The following is a 21374-nucleotide window of genomic DNA, read 5'->3' on the forward strand; positions in this document are numbered from 1 at the left end:
TCTATGTGTATTATACACAGATGAAATCACCTCACTGAAGAGGGTGGAGAAATAGGTGATTATCTAAGGAAATGGTAAAGGTCAAAATTACCATCTGGAAGGGACTTCCCTGGTGCTCCAGGGGCTAAGACTTGAAAATGAGTGAAGCCTATAAAACTAAAGACAAAAGGAACTGCATATAAGCACTGGATTCAAATTGATAAAATTGTTATCCACAGGGGTAAGGTTAATAATTCTGATACTTCCATAAATGTAAACTCAAACTGAGCAATTAGGTAAATGGATATTAGAAAATGAAAGCTAAGTTTCTTAGTGTTGGAGCAGGAGTTTACAGATAAGCAAAGGGAAAGGCTAGAATAATCTAGGCAGCAACCAATTAAGAGTTGTTTGTATGGATCAGTATGAAGTCATGTTTAGCTTAATATAGATAGGGATGATTCTACCCAGAGAAATAGAGATATCGGTATATTTATTAGTTAAAATACACACATATTTCTTTGCTCTGTCAGCTGAGAGAGTCTCAGTTCTGTTCAGTCACTCAGTCGTGTCCGACTCTGCTACCCCATGGACTGTAGCACGCCAGGCCTTCCTGTCCATCACCTACTCCCGGAATTTACCCAAACTCTAGAAACAATTATATTCCAAACAGCAAATTTTGGTTTCTAATATCACTCTCCAATAAAAGTAACAAGGACACCTTTGAGAAATGACTGATCCTAGGACCAGGACAGGACAAGTTGAGCAGCTTGTAGTGTCAGAAAGTGACAAAAAAAGAATAAAAACTACATTGATGGAGGCATATCAAAGGGATACAGGAGCCAACTGAAAGGGCACCCAATGACCAAAGCTGGAACAATCTGAACAATGAAATGAAGGTGTATCAGATTATAACTTGGTGTATAAAAAATAAATATTCATGAGTCCATACTGCTATAAGCAAATGACACATCCTCCCCACCCCACTAAATGCATGCTTAGCTGGCCTGTGAACTGCTGCCTAAAAAGTTAGGGTCTGGTAACCACAGGGTCCTTGTTTCCTGGGATATCCAGCTGTCCTCTTTCTCTGCCTTTCCACTTAAATTCTGAATCAAATTTTCAAGAATACTGTTTTGAAGGAGACCAAATTACTAGTACAAATAGCCCAATTATTAGCCTATTCAAGGCATCCACATGTCATCAACCCCTTTTATTACCAAACTTAGTAAAAACAAATCTTAACAGTGACCAGAAATAGTCCGTGATTTCTCTCTCTGATAGTCTCGGCTGATGCAAGGGGACAGTGTAGATGATCAGCCTACTCTTCGTGCAATGATCCAAGGCCATTATTTCCCTTAACTGATAAGAACAGGGCAGCAAAGAGTTTGGAGTTACATTGTTTTGGTGAATGACTATTCTTTGTGCTACTGATCATGGACAGATCCACATGCCTGATACTCAGTAAATCAACTGAGCGCTGGGCAGGGTTGACAGCTTCTTATTAAAAGTAAGGAACCCATCCAGGACTAAGCAAGCACAGTTACCTAGAGATAGACCGAGGGGGTCCTTGTGAACAGTGCTAAAATTTTCTCTAGAAAACAGCTCTGGGCCTATTTCAACACAGGTGATTAAAGGTTAAAATTCATCATCATGAGGGGGTTGCAAACATTTTAACCTAAAAATATTTCAAACCAGGAATTGGGAATTATCTACCCTAGATAAACAGGGGGACAATTATCCACAAACAAATTTTAATCACTGTAATTTCCTGGAGAAGTCTAACTTTATGACTATTTTTTCCCTATTTCTTTCATAGGCTCATATTGCTTCTGGATCTTCTTAAGTATTCATGTTTTCTAAGTAAATGTCCTGTCCTTGGGTCCCTTAACTCCACAACTTGGAGAGATCGCACCCAAATTCTCTGCCCTACTATGCCATTTGTTTGATGAGGACATCCAATCTGTATCTCTAGACTGACCTTTCTTTGGGCTAGTGGACCTGTATTACCAGTGTATTTCTGGATACCTTTTGTGACTGTCGCTCAAATGCCATGATGTTATAGACAGGATTTATTATTTCTGTTGAACCTCCAGTCCCCACCCTCCTGCAAACCTCTCCAGAAACCTGGGAGGTTAGTGTGGGCTCTCTGTATCTTGCTAATTTCATATCTAAATAGGTCTTGAGTTTTTCCTTTACATATGTGGTGCCTGTGTCATCATTTTTTCACTAGATGATTGCAAGTCTCTTGTTTTACCACACTTCCGTCTTGCTCTTCTGCAATCTATCCTCCGTACTAATGTCAGAGTCAAAAATGTTTTTTTTTTCTAACAGTTGATTTTTTTTCTGACTCTAATACATGCTTGAAGTTTAAAGCCAAAACATTATACAAGAGTACACAGGGCAAAGTTTGCACCTGACTCAAAGTCACCCAGTTTGCCTTCCCAAAGACACCCAAAGCTATCAATTCCTTTGGTAAAGAATGTATTTATTTCTCAAATGCACCTACATTGAGACTCCTGGTGGTCCAGTGGTTGGGACTCTGCTTCCGTTGCAGGTGGCAGGAGAACTAAGACCCTGAATGTCACGCTGTGCAGCCAAAAATAAATAAGATGCATCTGCGTCACATCTGCCCTTGGCTCACCACTGTCTGTAAGAAAATGGTGACACTGAGAAGCACAGTCCCTCAGGATTCTGTCCTGTTTCTCATTCCTTTTAGCCATTCCCTCTATCAATCCAGATTTTGTCCCCTGTAAACATTTTTCTTCTCTAAAAAGTCTAAGGTTTCCTTCCCTCTGTGATTTTGCATATCCTTTCTCCCACCAGGGTTGCCTTCTCCAAGTTCCTTCATCCCCATGCCATCCTTTTTTTTTGAGTACAGAGTACCACCTCTTAATACTTCTCTAAATATATTCAAGTTCAAAAGACTGAACCTCCACAGATAAAGGTTATACTGTCCTCTCACGAAGCCATTTTAGGACCATATATATGTGTGTATATATATGTGTGTGTATGTGTGTGTGTGTGTGTGTGTATATATATATATATATATACGTATATAATTATAGCACCTATCACACTGCTTGGCCATGTTAAAAGCAGTACTGTAGGTTCCTTTGTTTTCTGAGTCCTCAGAGTCAATTTGCCTAATACATGTTGTTTAACAAATAGTGAATATTAGTTACAATGTAACTGCAACTAAGGAAATATTAGGCTGCATTACTAGCACAGTACTTAAAATTTTTAGTTCTGGCCACCATGTATACAGATAGACACTAAGGAAGAGTACTATCTCTCTGACAGTATAGTGTAAAATGTATTAAGAAGAGGTGGAAAGAATACACAGAACTATCCAAAAAAGATCTTCATGACCCAGATAACGATGATGGTGTGATCACTCACCTAGAGCCAGACATCCTGGAATGAGAAGTCAAGTGGGCCTTAGGAAGCATCACTATGAACAAAGCTAGTGGAGGTGATGAATTCCAGTTGAGCTATTTCAAATCCTAAAAGATGATGCTGTGAAAGTGCTGCACTCAGTATGCCAGCAAATTTGGAAAACTCAGCAGTGGCCACAGGACTGGAAAAGGTCAGTTTTCATTCCAATTCCAAAGAAAGGCAATGCCAAGGAATGTTCAAACTACCAAACAATTGCACTCATCTCACATGCTAGCAAAGTAATGCTAAAAATTCTCCAAGTCAGGCTTCAACAGTATGTGAACCATGAACTTCCAGATGTTCAAGCTGGTTTTAGAAAAGGCAAAAGAACCAGAGATCAGACTGCCATCATCTGCTGGATCATCGAAAAAGCAAAAGAGTTCCAGAAAATCATCTACTTTTGCATTACTGACTATGCCAAAGATTTTGCATGGATCACAACAAATTGTGGAAAATTCTTAGAGATGGGAATATCAGACCATTATACCTGCCTCCTGAGTAATCTGTATGTAGGTCAAGAAGCAACAGTTAGAACTGGACATGGAACAACAGACTGGTTCCAAATCAGGAAAGGAGTACATCAAGGCTGTAGATTGTCACCCTGTTTATTTAACTTATATGCAGATTACATCATGCTAAATGCCAGGCTGAATGAAGCACAAGCTGGAATCAAGATTGCCGGGAGAAATATCAATAACCTCAGATATGCAGATGACACCACCCTTATGGCAGAAAGCGAAGAAGTAAAGAGCCTCTTGATGAAAGTGAAAGAGGAGAATGGAAAAGTTGGCTTAAAACTCAACATTCAGAAAACTAAGATCATAGCATTTGGTCCTATCACTTCATGGCAAATAGATGGGTAAACAATGGAAACAGTGACAGACTTTATTTTGGGGGCTCCAAAATCACTGCAGATGGTGACTGTAGTCATGAAATTAAAAGATGCTTGCTCCTTGGAAGAAAAGCTATGACAAACCTAGATAGCATATTAAAAAGCAGAGACATCAGTTTGCCAACAAAGGTCTGTCTAGTCAAAGCTATGGTTTTTCCAGTGGTCATGTATGGATGTGAGTTGGACTATAAAGCTGAGCGCCGAAGAATTAATGCTTTTGAACTGTGGTGTTGGAGAAGACTCTTGAGAGTCCCCTGGACTGCAAGGAGATCCATCCTAAAGGAAATGAGTCCTGAATATTCATTGGAAGGACTGACGCTGAAGCTGAAACTCCAATACTTTGGCCACCTTATGTTAAGAACCAACTCATTTGAAAAGACCCTGATGCTGGTAAAGATTGAAGGTGGGAGGAGAAGGGAATGACAGAGGATGAGATGGTTGGATGGCATCACCAACGTGATAGACATGAGTTTGAGCAGGCTCCAGGACTTGGTGATGGACAGGGAAGCCTGGCATGCTGCAGTCAGTGGGGTGGCAAAGGGTCAGATACAACTGAATGACTGAACTGAACTGAACACTGTAATGGCCTTAAGAAGAAAAGACTAGGAGGATACACAGCTCCCTTAGAATCTGAAGGACTAAAGAGAAAACATCTGACAACTAGTGAGTTTTCCCATGAGACCCAAGATTCTCCACCACAGTTGTTCACCACAGATTGTCTTCATCATTGCTGAAATCTACTGTAACTTATTTGCATTAATAGAAGTGGATGAACTGAAGTTTGAAAACAATTTACTTCCCCCTCCTCTTAAACTAGGCTGGATTCTAGGTTTCTTCTACAAAGTCACTCCTGCCCACTTATATTAAAATATACTTTGTTGAGATAGGGGTACAATTGATGGGTCTGGAAGCTGGGCATAAGTCCCAGTTTACCTTATCTTTACTTCCACCCTGGAAGAAAGATGAGCTTGTGAATATTATTTATTGTGAGGTTGGGAGGATAGAGTCCAGAGTAGGGACCATGACTTTTCATTTTGTGTCTACCCAGTGTCTAGGTGGAAGGAAATGTGACAAAAACTTTTAAAAAGGACTGAAGGAAGCAGAAAAACCAAGGGAATAAAGGGAGTTTATTATTTGCTTTCTTAGAAACTGCTGACTTAATTTGGTTTTTAACTCAGATAAAGGGGGAAAAAGCCATCAAGAAAAGCTGCTTAAAAAGACTGTGGGAGAGTGGATGAGTTCTAAGTTCCTATTCAATTCTTTGATCTATGATTATAAGTTTTATTTACCTAACAATACCTTTAAGTGATTAATGGCATTTAATGAATATGTATTAAATAGAATCATAATCTAAAATAACAGTTCATTTAGCAGAAATGAACTGTTTCTGCTAAAAATTGAACTGATAGTTCTATGAAGACAGTAGTAACAGGTTTGCAAAATGCAGCTTCAGACTGCTCCCTTGCTGGATGATGCTCTGTGGCTTAACTGGCCTGGTACAGGGCTGAGGTACCTTGCAATTTTTTTTCCTTTCAGATTAAAAGAAATCACAGAACCTTGCTGGGCTAACTTCTAGACAAGACTCAAATTTAAAGTAATTTATTGGGGGTGGGTTAAAGGGGCTTTTTTTGTTTGTTTTAGTTTTTTTCTAAGAGAATCCAGAGTGCTATTTCTGTTTTGTAGAGACCACAAAAGCCAGAGCTGCAGAAACTCAAAATTCAAACAGATAAAGGTGAAGAAAGGAGAGAGGAAACATTACAACAATAACCTATGCTTCCCTCCCAGTATGTCAGTAATGAAAGATTTAACTTTTTGGCTCTTCAAACTATACTGCAGTCAGTACTACAGTAGGAACTGATTTATCCAAATTAGTTGTTAATGTCTTCTGATTATGTGATGTAATTCTAAGCTCAAAGGCTTTTTTGCCTCCTCTGCAGTACCTTGCTTGGAACAAAGCTTTGCTTAATGCACATTACCTTGATTTCATCAAATATATAAAAACCAGAACAGTTGAGTAACTTTTATTGGGAAGGAAAAATAACATTTTTATTTTTTTTTACATGATTTTCATGAAGAGGCCAACTCTTTGCCCATTGATACCTGTCCAAATGCTATGACACTGCAAAACTGAGATCACATAAATTGGTTTGTTTGCCCATTTAATTTTGCCCATGATGCAGGAATATAATTGGGTAACACCCTTAAAATCCTACTGCAAATAAGCATACTTTCTCTACTCCCCCTGTGATATGCCATGAACCCATTTGTATAGACTTTTACTCACTGAAAGTACAATAAATATTTGTCGATTGATTTGGTTGATGCAACTGTAAGCCTTGTTTTCAGTTCAAAGTCTACATTTTACTGACTATCTAAAAATACTAACTCCTGTACATCCAATGTCTGGATAATGTCCTGCTTCCCGAACAAACACCCATTCACCCTCTACCTCAACCCGCTCCTCGCAACGGAGCTTGTGGGGATGTTTCAGGAGGGTATTCAGCAGGAGGAAAGACCGACAGCGCTATAGGAGCTGTCGAGGTGCTCTATAGCAGCTTTCTGGCTCAGAAAAGAGCAGTGCGTGTGTGTTGGGGGGGGGGGGGGGTGGAGAAAAAGGAAACTTCGTCAAAGATACAAGTGACAACTCCCAATGGCGTCTAGCTAGATTCCGATCCGAAGCGGAAAAATGATAAGGTGAGAAAATACTGGCAAGGTGGTGTCTCTAGCCATATTTAAATTCACGCTGTACTAGTAACAAGCCACATTATCTGCCTTACCCAAGCAAGCCCATCTTCCCTCTTAGAGTCGGGAGAGCGGTCCCCACGAGTCCGGAGTAATAACTAGGGGAGCCTACTGTGTGCGTAGACTTCGCCAGAGGAAAGGAGCCGAGGGGCTCCGGCCCTCCTCAGCAATCCAGGAAACCCCCTCCCCGCGCGCAGGTGGGCGGGCGCCCCTGGCCACGCGGAGGCAGAGCGAGGAGAGGGGTACCGGTGGCCCTCCCAGCGACCCCCGCCAGTCCCGCCAGGGGGAGCGTCTGCGCCCGACGGCCGGCGGCTGGGACCCGGCGGGCGGTGCAGGGCGGCGGCTCGGCGGCGCGGCTCCCCTCCCGCGTCCCCACCCCCTCCCCGCCCGCCCCCGGCGCGGCCCTGCCCGCCCCCTCCGCCCCCTCCCGCGGCGCCATGCGCAGACTCAGTTCCTGGAGAAAGATGGCGACAGCCGAGAAGCAGAAACACGACGGGCGGGTGAAGATCGGTCACTACATCCTAGGGGATACGCTGGGGGTCGGGACCTTCGGCAAAGTGAAGGGTGAGGACCCCCGGGGCAAGGCTCGGCCCCCCGCCCAGGATCCAGGAGATTTCCGCCTTTCGCACCTCTTCATCCTCCCCCGCCCCTTGCGTTCCTGGTCTCCCGGGCTCCGCAGCCCCTGTCCTGCTCTGGCGCGAGCAGAACCCGAGGCCGCCGCGGGACTGCGGCGCAGCCCCCCGCCCCCTGCCCACGGCGGGTGGGGGGGTGAGGTGGGGACTGGTCGCCATGGCGACGGTGCGGCGGCTGGAGGGGCTTGTACGTGAGAGGGGCGGGGATGCGGAGGTGCTAACTTTCCCAGGCCCGACCGTCGGCGGGCAGCGCTGAGTGCTCCCTTTGCTGGGTGCGGGCGCTGGGGTCTCGGCCGGGAAACCAGGAGAGGCGGCCTCCTATTCGACCCGGCTGTGGTCCCTCGGATCAGGGCCAGCCCATCGCTTCCCTGGCCGTCCTCGGCACTGTCCGTATTTCCGTCCTCTTTAGGAGACTGTTGGCTGCCTTAGCTGGCTGACAGGTGTGAAATGTGTACCCCCCGAAGTAAGGTTGCTTTGGAGGTAGTATACAGAGTTGAAAAAAAAAAAAAAAGGCCGTCTCGTCGGAAAGGATCACTGATTTTTTTTTTTTTCGGAGCGGTTAATGATTATAAATTGGTCCTATATGTATTTGCGATCTATGGTTTATGGTCTGAATGCACACCCGGTGTCCTCAGTGTTTCTTAATTACCAAACCCAGTAGGCAGATTTTTCCTCCGGATAGTGTTTATTCATTGATGCAATTTGCTTCCGTTTATTTTCACAAGATATTTATATTTTAATGAATAGTTTAATGTTCATCATTTGAATTTTTTTTTTCCTTTTTGAAGAAAAGTGGAATCGCTTTTTCTTGTGTTTCAGTACAGTATTCTGGAAATAACAAACTTGCCCTTCAAGTCACCAGTTCTGGCACAAAGTGTTTAATTGCAAATTTTGTGAGGCATAAATAATTTTTTCTTTGAAATAGTTGATTCTGCTATTAGGAATGTAGAGGAAGGAAGTATGGAACTGATAAAAATTATTATGCATTGGCTTTGAATAAAGAATAGCCTGTGACTTGCATATAATAAGCTCTTGGTAAATATTTGAAAGAGAAAATAGTTTGTGAAAGTCTGTACAGTGAATTAACTAACCAAGCCTTGCTCTATCAGAGCTAAATAAACATTTTCTGATTTTATCTAGGGATGGAAGAGGAGAGCCCTTCCTTTTCTTGCTCTTTCTGAGTCATAGAACTGGAAAATTGCTGTATAGCCCACAGGGAAGCAACTGCCTAAACCTTCTTAAGAAAATCAGCAAGGCCAACAATGTAAGAAAGTAAGAAGCAAATGCCAGAATAGGGTAATTACAGCTATTAGGGTGGGTTTGTTTTGGGGGCCAGTAAGATGTTTCTGTGCTTTTGAAGTTACTTATTTTTGACGATGTTGTTTCTTTACTTGTTAGCCATTACAGACTGCTTTCAGTTTATAAATACTGAAATATTCACTATTGCCCCCCAAATAGAAATGACAGCTTTGTTGCCTTCACTCCACCCAGAGTTCTGCTTGTTCTCCTTGTTCTCCTAATTCAGACCTGAGTAGAGTCAGGTCTCACGTTCTTATGTGCTAGGTGGCTTCTGGCAAGGTAGATGGTAGATAGGAAAGCCAGAGGATATTCCTCATTTCCTGGGTTTGATCTGTGATGTGGCAGTGACATGAATCCCTCCAGTGACTGCTATTCCTTAACCTTCGCTCCTCCACACCTGCCTCTCTTGAAATAACACAGGCTGTCAGAGTCAACCATCTCTCCAAATATAGAAAGGCCAGTGTTAGTCAGAGGATCATAGGTTTCATGGATCGGGTTCCTTTGTTCATAAATACATTAACTGATGGTGGTCAAAGTCTTCAATCATAGCCTTTTTAAAGCTGTTAAACAGTTGAAATGCTTCCTGCCCCCAAGTAACAGAAAATTCAACACAGCCCAGCCAAGAACGTCTTTTCTGGTTCTGTGTCCAGGGCGAGGAAGCCCCAGCAGCGCCTGCAAGAGTCTTACTGGCTCAGTCCGTCAGTCTGGCCAGGTTTATTATGTGCTAATTGGCTTAGGCTTGTGTTCCTATAGGGCAGATGGCATTACCCTTGAAGGAAGAGCGCCCCCTCTCGGATGTATGGGTGGGAGGGCATCTTCTGAAGTACTTGAATAGTATGGGGAGATAGGGTAGACACCTGCACAGAAACGGGTTTTTTGGAAGAGAGAAAGGGGGACCTAGACGCTTGGTGGGCATGCAGAAATAGCCACTATAGTGGTGACATGTTAACTTACGGAAGCCAAGAATTTGACCGGAATTCTTACAAATTATATGATTAGCCACATATTTCAAAGGAGGCAGTCTGGAGGAGATAAAGCTTTTTAGTCATACACACTGGTAAATTTAACATAGAAAGAAAGTCTAATAGAAGATGTGATATCATTCCCAATATGATATTTCTATCTTATAGGAAACTTATTGAGGGGATGGGGAGGACTGCAGATTCATAGGCATTATTTTGTTTCTTGTTAAGGTTTAAAAAATCCTTTGGTAATTTAATGGGAACATTTTGAGGGGAAACTTTAGACAACTAGGGTTAGTTTGGAATTGTGCTTGAATTATTGTTTCCAAGATACCTTTTTCCACCCCCTTGATTGTCAAGGGGTTGGTCTCCACTCTCTTGTGGGTCTACTCCCCTCTCCTCTCAGCAAGAACATTTATAAAAGCATGGATGAATAGAGTTATTATTGCAGTAAATATAAATGGAAGTTTTTGCTCATTTTCTAAGAGAAGATACTTCTTCAGTAGGGTGGGTAATCTTTGCCAAATGAGTTTTTATACATATAATCTGTTTATTAAGTTGATGAGTATTTTATACATGAAACTGAAAGTTTAGGTAAATAGGTGACTTCTCTTTGACAGAATCACATAAGTTATTTAAAAACTTTTAAGTAAAAAAGTCTAGATATGAATTAGAGCTATATATACCAGCATGGGTGAATCTCAAGTATATAAGTTTAGGCCACAAAAACAGAAGAAGTTGTTATTCATATGAAATTTTAAAACATGAAAAAAGACTCATACATTGCTGACTGGAGTACAAATTGGTACCACCTCTATATGACATTATTTATAAAACTAAACCGGCAATTCAGCTTCTAGGAATTTATCCTATAGGTATATGGAATAATGAGTTATTCATTGCCATATTGTTTGTTAATATAAAAGATTGGAAGTAGTAACCTTGCTAGTAGGACAATAGTTAAATTATGGTTTACCCATACAGTGGTATATACCTTGCAAACATTGAGAAAAAAAAAAAAGCAAGACTTTCTATAATATAGGGAACAATTTCCAAGGTGTATTTTTAAGAGAGGAAAAAAATAAAGATAATCAACAAAGTATATAGCATACCTACCACTTGTGTATAAAAAGCAGGGGCAGATTAAAGTATCTAAGTGTAACTGTGCATCTGTATACAGTGTTTCTTTAAAGATACACATGAAACTGTGTTACAGTAGACACTGAACATTACACATGTTCAGAGGAGGGGAACTAGGCTGTAGGAGGACATGCCACGGTATATCTTTTTATATTTTTGAATCTGCATGAATTATGAATTCAAAAGAATATATAAAATTAAGTTTGTGAAAATAAACATATGGAAAATTGTTACTATATCATTTATGGATTCAACATATATGTGGGAAAGACAAACCACATTCAAGATAGTGGTAACCTCTAGGGAGAAGGAAAGGAGGAAGGAATCTGGGAGGAGTCAGACTGGGCTTCAGTTGCATCTGTAAGGTTTTACTGCTTAAGTGGCTATTGGGTGGAACATGGGTATTTGCTTTGCCTTTTGGGATGCCTGAAATGTTTTGTTAAGAAAAGGTACCTTTCTCAAATTTCCACCTATAGCTTTTAAAATTCATCCCTCTCCAACCAGAATTCAGTTATTTCCCTGATACTTTTAGCAGTGAGGTTTTTGTTTTGTTTTTGTTTTTTCAATTTTAGAGTGAAAATGAAATGGTTGGGTGATTAGAATATCTTTAGTAAACATTTCTATCTTTGTGGCAACTCTTTATCAGTGTTTAAAATTCTCTCTTTCAAAGTATGATCTTACTTTACTTCAGGATTATATATCTGATTAGAAGAGCATGTGTTACAGAGTTCTACAGTTAGACAGAGTTCCTTTTAGAAAGCAGTAACAGGTTGTTAGCTAATGTTTAGTTGACTCATCTGTTGCTGTTGTTGTGAGGGAGATATTGTGAATTGTGGTAACCTTTGCTATGAGTGACTCAGGTCTTCCATGGCAGAAATACCTGTCTTCCATTTCACCCAAAAGCCACAGCTTGGTATTACTGTAAAACAGTGACGTCTGAAGAGTAAAGTTTTGAGCTTTGGACCAAGGGAGAAATATTTCAGTAGTGCATATCCTTGACAAAGTCCATGTACTGCACTGATTGACTTATGGAGCAGCAGTTAATTTGGCTGCAACTGAGTTTAGTCACTGGAGAATCTTTAGCCTAGTTTTGAGGAAACAGTTCAGATTTTGATATTGTTGTCAAGGCTTCTTTCCCTTCACAGTGCACACTGATGGTGGTGTATAGTGGATAGGTCCCAGACTTGGAATTCTTCTAACTAGAAGACCTGTTCTGTCTTGATCACTTAATAACTTTACTTCAGTGAGTTAATCTCTCAGAGCCTCATACTACCTGCATCATAGGTTTATTGTGAGGCTCAAATGTGATCTTGGGTTTCCTAAGCTATAAAAAAATAACTATATTTTCAAAAGTATTATGCTATTGAAATTCTAATACTGAACTATGTTGGCAGTGGGGTCAAGGCAAATATTGTTGTTCCTATAAGTAAGGAAAACAACATATTAATCATATGACGGCTGGAAAATTAGTGAGATTTTGCTGGGAAGAAAAGGGGAAAAAAAAATAGGAGATACTGCCTTCTCTTAAAAAGAAAATATTTGGAGTCCTCAATGTTCAGTTCAGTTCAGTTGCTTAGTCGTGTCTGACTCTTTGTGACCCCATGGACTGTAGCATGCCAGGCCTCCCTGTCCATCACCAACTCCCAGAGTTTACCCAAACTCATGTCCATTGAGTCGGTGATGCCATCCAAGCATCTTATCCTCTGTTGTCCCCTTCTCCTGCCCTCAGTCTTTTTCAGCATCAGGGTCTTTTCCAATGTGTGAGCTCTTCGCATCAGATGGCCAAAGTATTGGAGTTTCAGCTTCAGCACCAGTCCTTCCAATGAACACCCAGGACTGATCTCCTTTAGAATGGACTGGTTGGATCTCCTTGCAGTCCAAGGGACTCTGAAGATCTTCTCCAACACAACAGTTTGAAAGCATCAGTTCTTCGGTGCTCAGCTTTCTTTACAGTCCAACTCTCACATCCATACATGACCACAGGAAAAACCATAGCCTTGACTAGATGGACCTTTGTTGACAAAGTAATGTCTCTGCTTTTTAATATGCTGTCTAGGTTGGTCATAACTTTCCTTCTAGGGAGTAAGCATCTTTTAATTTCATGGCTGCAATCACCATCTGCAGTGATTTTGGAGCCCCCCCAAAATAAAATCTGACACTGTTTCCACTATTTCCCCATTTATTTGCCATGTAGTGATGGGACCAGATGCCATGATCTTACTTTTCTGAATGTTGAACTTTAAGCCAACTTTTTCACTCTTCTCTTTCTCAGTGTTGGGACATTGTTTTCAAACCTTGGAGGAAAAAACCTGTATCCAGTTAAGACTGGGAAATACCAGATTAAACACTTGATGGGTTTCTTTCCAGTAGGGCTCTATCAGTGTTACTGTGTTAATATGCATAATAAATTTCTAAAAAGGAGAGGAGACATCCTTTCCAAGACCACTTGATTGTGAAATCTTTTCCCATGAAGAGTCTCCAGTCCTAGTGTTTTGTAAAGCATACTTTAGAAAATTTATTCTAATAATTTTAGTTTCATGATTTTTCTAGCCCATTGAAAATTAGAATTCTCTTGAAACATGTATACTATCATGTAAGAAATGAATTGCCAGTCTATGTTTGATGCAGGATACAGGATGCTTGGGGCTGGTGCATGGGGATGATCTAGAGAGATGATATAGGGTGGGAGGTGGGAGGGGGGTTCATGTTTGGAAACTCATGTATACCTGTGGTGGATTCATGTCAATGTATGGCAAAACCAATACAGAATTGTAAAGTAAAATAAAGTAAAAATAAATAAAATATAAATAATAAAAAAGATAATAAAACAAAAACTATGGCAAATCTCTAATAAAAATTCCACCTTAAACATTAAAAAAAAAAAAAAAAAGAAAATTAGAATTCCTGAAATTAGAACATTGGAGAAGAGGCTGTGAATTGACTGCTGATAGACCGTGAAGGATGAAACACAACTTCAAAAAGCAGAAAACCCTAGGATCTGGCACGTAATAGCCTGGAAGCAAGAAGTGCTATCTAGAGAAGTAACTCCATGATGTCCCTGTGGTTCCCTGTCATCATGTGTTCCATTTAAGAATGCTTGGACACATGTAGTGCAGTTCAGAAAAACCTGTTTTCAAAAAATTACTTTTGTTAACTTGTTGATTTTGATGTGACTGTCATAAACCTAGGGCTTCCCACGTGGCTCAGTGGTAGAGAATCTGCCTGAAATGCAGGAGACTGAGGGAATGCAGGTTTGATCCCTGGGTTGAGAAGATCCCTTAGAGGAGGAAATGGCAACCCACTCCAGTGTTCTTGCCTAGAGAATCCCCATGGACAGAGGAGCCTGGTGAGCTACAGTCCCTGGGGTTGCAAAGAGTCGGGCATGACTGAGCGACTAAATACAGCAGAGCACACGTCATAAACCTGTCAGTTTCTTAGGGCTGCAGTAACAGTACCACAAAGCTGGGTGACTTAAAAACAACAAGTCATTTCAGAGTTCTGGAGGCCAGAAGTCCCGAAAGCAAGGGTTTAGTAGAGTCCCTCTGGAGGCTTTAGGGGAGAATCTGTTTCTTCCTCTTCCAGCCTCTGGGGACTCCTGGTGTTCCTTGGCTTGTAGAAGCAAACTGCAGTCTCTGGCTGTCTTCACACGGTCACCTCTGTGCGTGCGTGCCTGTGTTCTCTCCTTTTCCTATAAGGACACCAGTCATTAGATATAGAGCCCACCTTAAATCTAGGATGATTTTATCCTGAGATCCTTAACTAACTATACCCCCCAAAACCCTGGTTTCAAATAAGATCCCATTCTGTGGTGATGGTGGATGTGAATTTGTGGGGAAGAAGGGACACTCTTCAACCCAGTACACTTGCATTATGTTTTATGTGCTTTTATTTATTTATTTGGCTGCAGTGCATTGCTTGCAGGATCTTAATTCCCCGACCAGGGATCAGACCTGGGCCCCGCAGTGAAAGCCCTGAGTCCTAACAACTGGATCGCTGGGGAATTCCCTATGTGCTTAGTTTTATGCTCTTCATTTCTGTTTGATGATGCAGTCACCCCTCAGAATACTTAAGGGGTTGTTTCTAGGAGCCCCAGAGGATACCAAAAGGCCTAGATGCTCAAGTCCCTTTTATTAAGTGACATAGTACAATGGGCCCTCCATACCCTCGGGTTCTACATCTGGGGATAAGGGGGTTAAATGTTTATATGCTGAAAAAAATTCTAGTATTAGTGGACTCTTGCGGTTCAAACCTGAGTTGTTCAAGGATCAGTTGTAGATTTTTGAGTAACTTTTAAACAGATTTAATAGAATGAATAAAATGTCTTTTTTGGCATCTTGTTATAAAACATTGAAATTGCTAAGAAGCAGGTTTTTACTGCATGTACTCCTAGTTGCTCAGTGGTGTCCAATTCTTTGTGACCCCATGGACTGTATCCTGTCAGGCTCCTCTGTCCAAGGGATTTTCCAGGCAAGAATACTGGAGTGGGTTGCCGGTTTTCTACTTCAGGGGATCTTCCCGACCCAGGGATTGAACTTGCGTCTCCTGCATTAACAGACAGATTTTTTTTTTTTAACCTCTGGCCACCTGGGAAGCCTATTAGAGTGGATTTATTTTCTCATACAGGAGAAAGGTCATAGTAGCAACTGCCTGGCACATAGTGGGTGCAGGTACTCAATAACTATTTCTTAAATAAATGAAGTTTTAGAGTAAGTCTTATTAGTTTGGAGAATTCAATCTGTTATTCTTTTCAAAATTATAAGACTGTGAACCAAGGGTTTTTACTTACATGTTCAACTTCTATTTATCTTTTATTAAAAGGATATTTATTTAGTATTATTATATATAAGTACTAAACAATAGCTTCCCTGGTGGCTATTCTTTTGAAGATTATCTTTTAAAAAAATATTCACATTTCATTTACTGTTTTTGGAAAAAGGACAAGTTTTTGAGACAGACATGGATTCCTATTTTGTTTTGTCAGTCACTAGCTATGTAACTTTGGGCAAGTTATTTCATCTTGGTTAAGTTATTTCATCTTCCTGTACCTCAGTTACTTGTAAACTGTTGCTAGTATTGTTAGTCTTCCAGGCTTGGGAGAGTTAGAGGCAGTATGTTTGGGTATAAAGTGGGTATGTCATGAATATTAACTAATGAGTTGTATACCTTAATTATGTTATGTATTATAAATCAATTAGATTTATATTTTTTTAAAATAGTAATCATTTAAAAAATCTGATTTCAAATTAAGTCAGATAAACCTATTTTTACCTCTGTGCTCTTCTGTGACTCAATAAGTGTTCCTATAGTTTTTGGGTAGTAAGTGAAATCTTACTATGTGTATATACATCTAGCAATATCATGTTGAAAATTAACCAAAGTCAGGAAATGGGTTGAACTTTGGAAGCTAGGAATCTCTGGTGTTGATGGGAAGGGGGGATGGAGCAAGTTAGTGAGATTGAAGCTTATGGGGATAGAAGCCAGGTGCATAGAAATTACAGCTATTTGAAAAATAAATGAAAGTGTTAGTTGCTCAATTGTGTCTGACTCTGTGACCCCATGGACTGTAGCCTGCCAGGTTCCTCTGTCCATGGAATTCTCCAGGCAACAATACTAGAGTGGGTAGCGATTCCCTTCTCCAGGGGATCTTCCTGATCCCACTTAGGGATTGAACCCCAGTCTCCTGCATTGCAGGCAGATGTCTGAGCCGCCAGGGAAGCTATTGTTTAGTACTTATTGTGGACCTGGACAAAGGCATTGTACTGAATCTAACTATAAAAGGGACAAATGAAAAAGCTGAGATAAAATTGGCTATACAGGGTTAATCAGAAACTTTAGGACTGATTAGCTAGGAACAGGGGAGACATTTGGGAGCAATGGAAAATAAATAACCTTAAATAGTAATAGTCATCGTTTGTTCATAAAGAAGTTACTGTGCTGGGCATGACGGAAAGTGCTTTACAAGCCTTACTTCATGTCACCCTATGGAGTATATAGTATTGTTACTTTGAATACAAAGTTGAAATAATTTAACTTGTTCAAGTCAAAGTTTAGTAACTGGAGAGCTTTCCACAAAGCTGTTGCTTCGGACTTTGCTTCATTAACTTACTGGGAGTCATCTTTTTCTCGTATATTGGACCCCTTCTTTACTGAATACCGTCTTGGCTTACTTCTTGATTTTGTTGGAATATAAATTCTCCACTAGACCCTTAGAAAAGACTTTGCCACTATTAAAAAATGTCTAAATTCTGTTATAACCATTGATTATGTGGGTATAACATTCAAAATGGAAAGGTAATCACTTAAATTTTTTTCTTATTTTTAAAAATAGAAACTACATGCTCATGAACCAAAATTTAAAAGGTTCAAGGGCTTATAGAGAAAGTGTGTCTAACATGAGGGAGGTTTTTGGAAGGAGGAAACTGTTCTGTATCTGATTATAACAGTGATGACACCAATTTCCACGTGTTAAAATGCATAGAACTGCACACCGAGAGAGAAAAGCTCAATTTGTATGTATGACAGATTAAAAAGTGAAAAGTAAATTAAGAGAATTTAAAAGTATAAAAAGGTAGAGAACAGTAAAGAAGTTGCTTTCTGTCTCTGCCTTAGCTGTCCAACTTTCCTTTCCGGAAAAAACGACAGCCAGTAGTTTCTCATGTGTCTTCCCACTTGAAAGTGAAAGTGTTAGTCACTCAGTCATGTCTGACTCTTTGCAGCCCCATGGACTCTAATCTGCCAAGCTCCTCTGTCCATGGGATTCTCCAGGCAAGAATACTGGAGTGGGTAGCCATTCCCTTCTCCAGGGGATCGTCCCAAACCAGGGATTGAGCCTGAGTCTCCTACATTGTGGGCCGGTTCTTTACTATCTGAGCCACAGGGGAAGCTCATACTTAATCACTCTTAAACACTCAGGGGTAAATCAGGCAGAATTGGAAGGAACTTGGACTTGCTTAAGTATTTTTGGAGAAGGCTAAGATTTCTACTCTTAGAATAGTTCTAAATATGTTATTAACCAAACCTGGCACTAATTTATTAAAATTATTTCTCCTGCAGTTGGCAAACATGAATTGACTGGGCATAAAGTTGCTGTGAAGATACTGAATCGGCAGAAGATTCGAAGCCTTGATGTAGTAGGAAAAATCCGAAGAGAAATTCAGAACCTCAAGCTTTTCAGGCATCCTCATATAATTAAACTGTAAGATCTGATTATATTAAATATAGTCATATCATTTTTTCATCATTTTTGTTAACCACTTAATCCGACAAGTGAGAAAGCTGAGTGACATTTCTTCAGTTTATTCCTGAGAGTTTTAGAAGTTCTTCCTGTTCATGTATTTATCTAACCCCATTCATGGTCACTTAAGCCTGAGTCCACATTTTGCCCTTGTGTTTATCAGCTGTTATATTTCTTATTTTCTGAGCTGATGCCCTTTTGATAGATAACGTTCAGTGCCCCCCTACTGCTATAGAACCAACAATGATTCACAAAACAAAAACTCCTGACCTCCAAATTTCCACGTGATATCACTTAGCCTCACTAGAGACAACGCAGTAGAAAGTGTCCCTCACTCCCCTACACTGGTTCTATCTGATAAAACAAATAATAAATAGAATTTTAGAAATCCAGATTTCAAAAGGCAGTAGTACTGCTGTTGTTTTACAGTTGCCGGTTGTAGGGTCTACAGAGAACTTATTTACTGCGCGGCTTTATTATGCAGACTATAAATTAAAACCGTTTAGGCTTTTGTATTGAACTGGCTGACTCAGAATTTGTTTCACTCTCACCTCTTCTAATCTGTTGAAGTGCCATGGTTTTAAATACCATCTTTGTGCCGACAGCCCTTAAGTATACATCTCCTGCTTTGAAACCCGTTCCCTGGATTTCAGACTCCTATGCCCGCTACCTATTTTACTTCTCCATTTGGGTGTCCACGAGGCACGTGAAACTCGGTATGGGTAAACCTGAACTCTTTATCCCCCTCCCACACCTGGTCTTCCACAGTTTTTACCATCTCAGGTGATAATCTGGTTCCTCAGGGCAGAAACTTAGGAACTATCCTTAACTTTACTGTTTCTCTCACTTCCCAACCTCTACTCCATCTCTTCCTGCAAAAGTATATCTAGGATATGATTCCAGTTCCGTCATTGTCCTCACCCCGGTGTGGGCCCCCTTCATTTCTGTCATGGACTACTGCAGTAGCCACCTGCTCCTACCCTAGTACGCAGTCAGTTCTTCACATTGCTGCCATCAGTCAAAATTATTACCCTTCTAATCGGCCAGGCCACATGACTGTTTTGCTTAAAACCTTCATTAGCTGTCTCTCTGCCAGAGAATGAAAGCCACAGCCTCATCATGGCTTTGTAAGGTTCTGTGCCCTCTGGTACCAGTTGCCTCTTTGACCCCACATCCTGGTTTCTCTCTCCCAGCTTACTCAGCTCTAGCCTTCCTACTGTTGCTCAGAGATGCCAGGCAGACTTCCCCCTGCGGGCCTTTGCACTTGCTCTTCCCTCTGCCTGGCTCACCTTCTTGGTAATGGCATAGTTTGTTCCCTGATTGCATTAGGGTCTGCTACATGTTACTTTATCAGAGAGGCCTTCCTTGAACACCCTGTATGAAAGATTTCCTTCCCTTAGTTTGCTTTATTTCTCTTCATAGCATGTTCCACCACCTGAGATATTGCTTTTTTATTTAGTGTCTGTTTCCTGGCTCCTGGAAAATAAACTCTGTGAGAGCAGAGAATCTGTTTTGTTCACTGCAGTTTTCCCAGCTTCTAGCACAGTGCCTGGTGTATTATAGGCGCTTAGTAGATATTTATTGAATGAATGAATATACATGTTTTAATACTGGTAGATAATGTTTTCTCTCACCAGGTACCAGGTCATCAGTACACCATCTGATATTTTCATGGTGATGGAATATGTCTCAGGAGGAGAGCTATTTGATTATATCTGTAAAAATGGAAGGGTAAGCAGTTCTGATTTAATCCTGTATATATTTTGTAACTCCCTTATCCTTTATGAGCATCAGAATATTAGAAAGCAGTTCTGTTAAGAGTTCTATTTAATAACCAGTCCCCTTAGTCACATATTTGCCTAGAATCATAGACTTGTTAGAGCTAGGAAGGATCTTAAAGACTATATCCGTAGGCTACTTACACAGATATGGAAACTGAGACTTACAGATTTTTTTTTTGCTCAAGGTCACTTGATTTATCAGTGATAGGATTAGATTGAGACCCTGGAACTCAGGATCTTCAGACTTAGCTTCTGGGGCATATGAATACTTGTAATATATATCTTAAAGTATGTATTTAATCCTTAAAAAACATATTATTTAATACTTAGAAATCTGGGCCTTGCAGGTGAACCCTAGCCACATTTAAATTGCATTCATTTTTTGGTTTCAGAAATCTGATGTACCTGGAGTAGTAAGAACAGGCTCCATGAAGGAGGTAGGAATTAGACTTAAAGAATTTAGAGTTGGAAGGAACTTTAATAAAAGGCGTTTTGAACAGTATCTTAAGTTACAGATACAAAAACAGAACATTGCCCCTGCCATACTTTTTCTCATACCCAGAGTATGTGGTATGCAAAAACCTCTTCTGGAGGAGCCTCATCGAGCACTGAGAAGCCAACTGTTTTCCCTCCCAATCTGAAGTTCTTTACATCATTCATTCATTGGTTCTGCATAGCATATTTGTTCACTTTCATCAAAATCAAAATCATTAACCAAGTTAATTTTGATTTTACCATTTCTTAACATGATTCATTTCAATCTTGGGTATTCCACTTGTCTTTTCACCTCCTGCTTCCTCCACTGACCTCCCTGCCCCCAACCCTGGCACCAATATTCTGCCTAAAAAATGGGAAAAGACACAAGTTGAATTGGTGTCATGCTTCTTATCTTTTCCATTTTTCATGTCCTGATCATTTTGCTTTACATTATGGGAATTGTGCTCAATTTTACCCATTGCATATTAAAATTCCAGCTGTCATTTTTTATTTCTTTCTTATTTTCTGAAGTCGTCTTTCTTTAGATAGCCTATTTTTTTGTTCCACAGAGATAATAAACATCTGTTCGAGGATGCCAATTTAAAATTTTTTTTGTTTTCTTTCCTTCATTGCTTCTGTACCTTCTGTGCTCCCTGCTTTTTTCTGTTCATTTTATTGGTCTTTGTCTTTTGTGCATGACCCTTGCTTAGATATCTGGTGATTGTAGGTTGTCCACTCATATTTGAGAGTGAAATTCTAAATGCCAAGGTCAGGAGGGTGTAATTTATTAATTGATGGACCTTC

At 40.4% G+C, this 21374-nt stretch overlaps 1 protein-coding gene across 2 annotated transcripts in view; it reads left to right on the forward strand.

Annotated features, from left to right (window-relative positions):
- Window positions 1-7482: 7482 nt before the first annotated feature.
- The window catches only part of PRKAA1 (protein kinase AMP-activated catalytic subunit alpha 1), a 28247-nt gene continuing 14355 nt past the window's right edge, over window positions 7483-21374 (forward strand). Inside the window, exons 1-4 of one of the 2 annotated variants that reach the window (XM_068990782.1) lie at window positions 7483-7609; window positions 18132-18273; window positions 19950-20043; window positions 20486-20530. In XM_068990782.1, the coding sequence (XP_068846883.1) occupies window positions 7483-7609; window positions 18132-18273; window positions 19950-20043; window positions 20486-20530 (408 nt within the window). The remainder of the gene's footprint in view (window positions 7610-18131; window positions 18274-19949; window positions 20044-20485; window positions 20531-21374) is intronic. The other variant, XM_068990783.1, reaches the window with a different exon arrangement.

Source organism: Capricornis sumatraensis, chromosome 18 (assembly GCF_032405125.1).
Source record: "Capricornis sumatraensis isolate serow.1 chromosome 18, serow.2, whole genome shotgun sequence".
Classification (NCBI taxonomy): domain Eukaryota; kingdom Metazoa; phylum Chordata; class Mammalia; order Artiodactyla; family Bovidae; genus Capricornis; species Capricornis sumatraensis.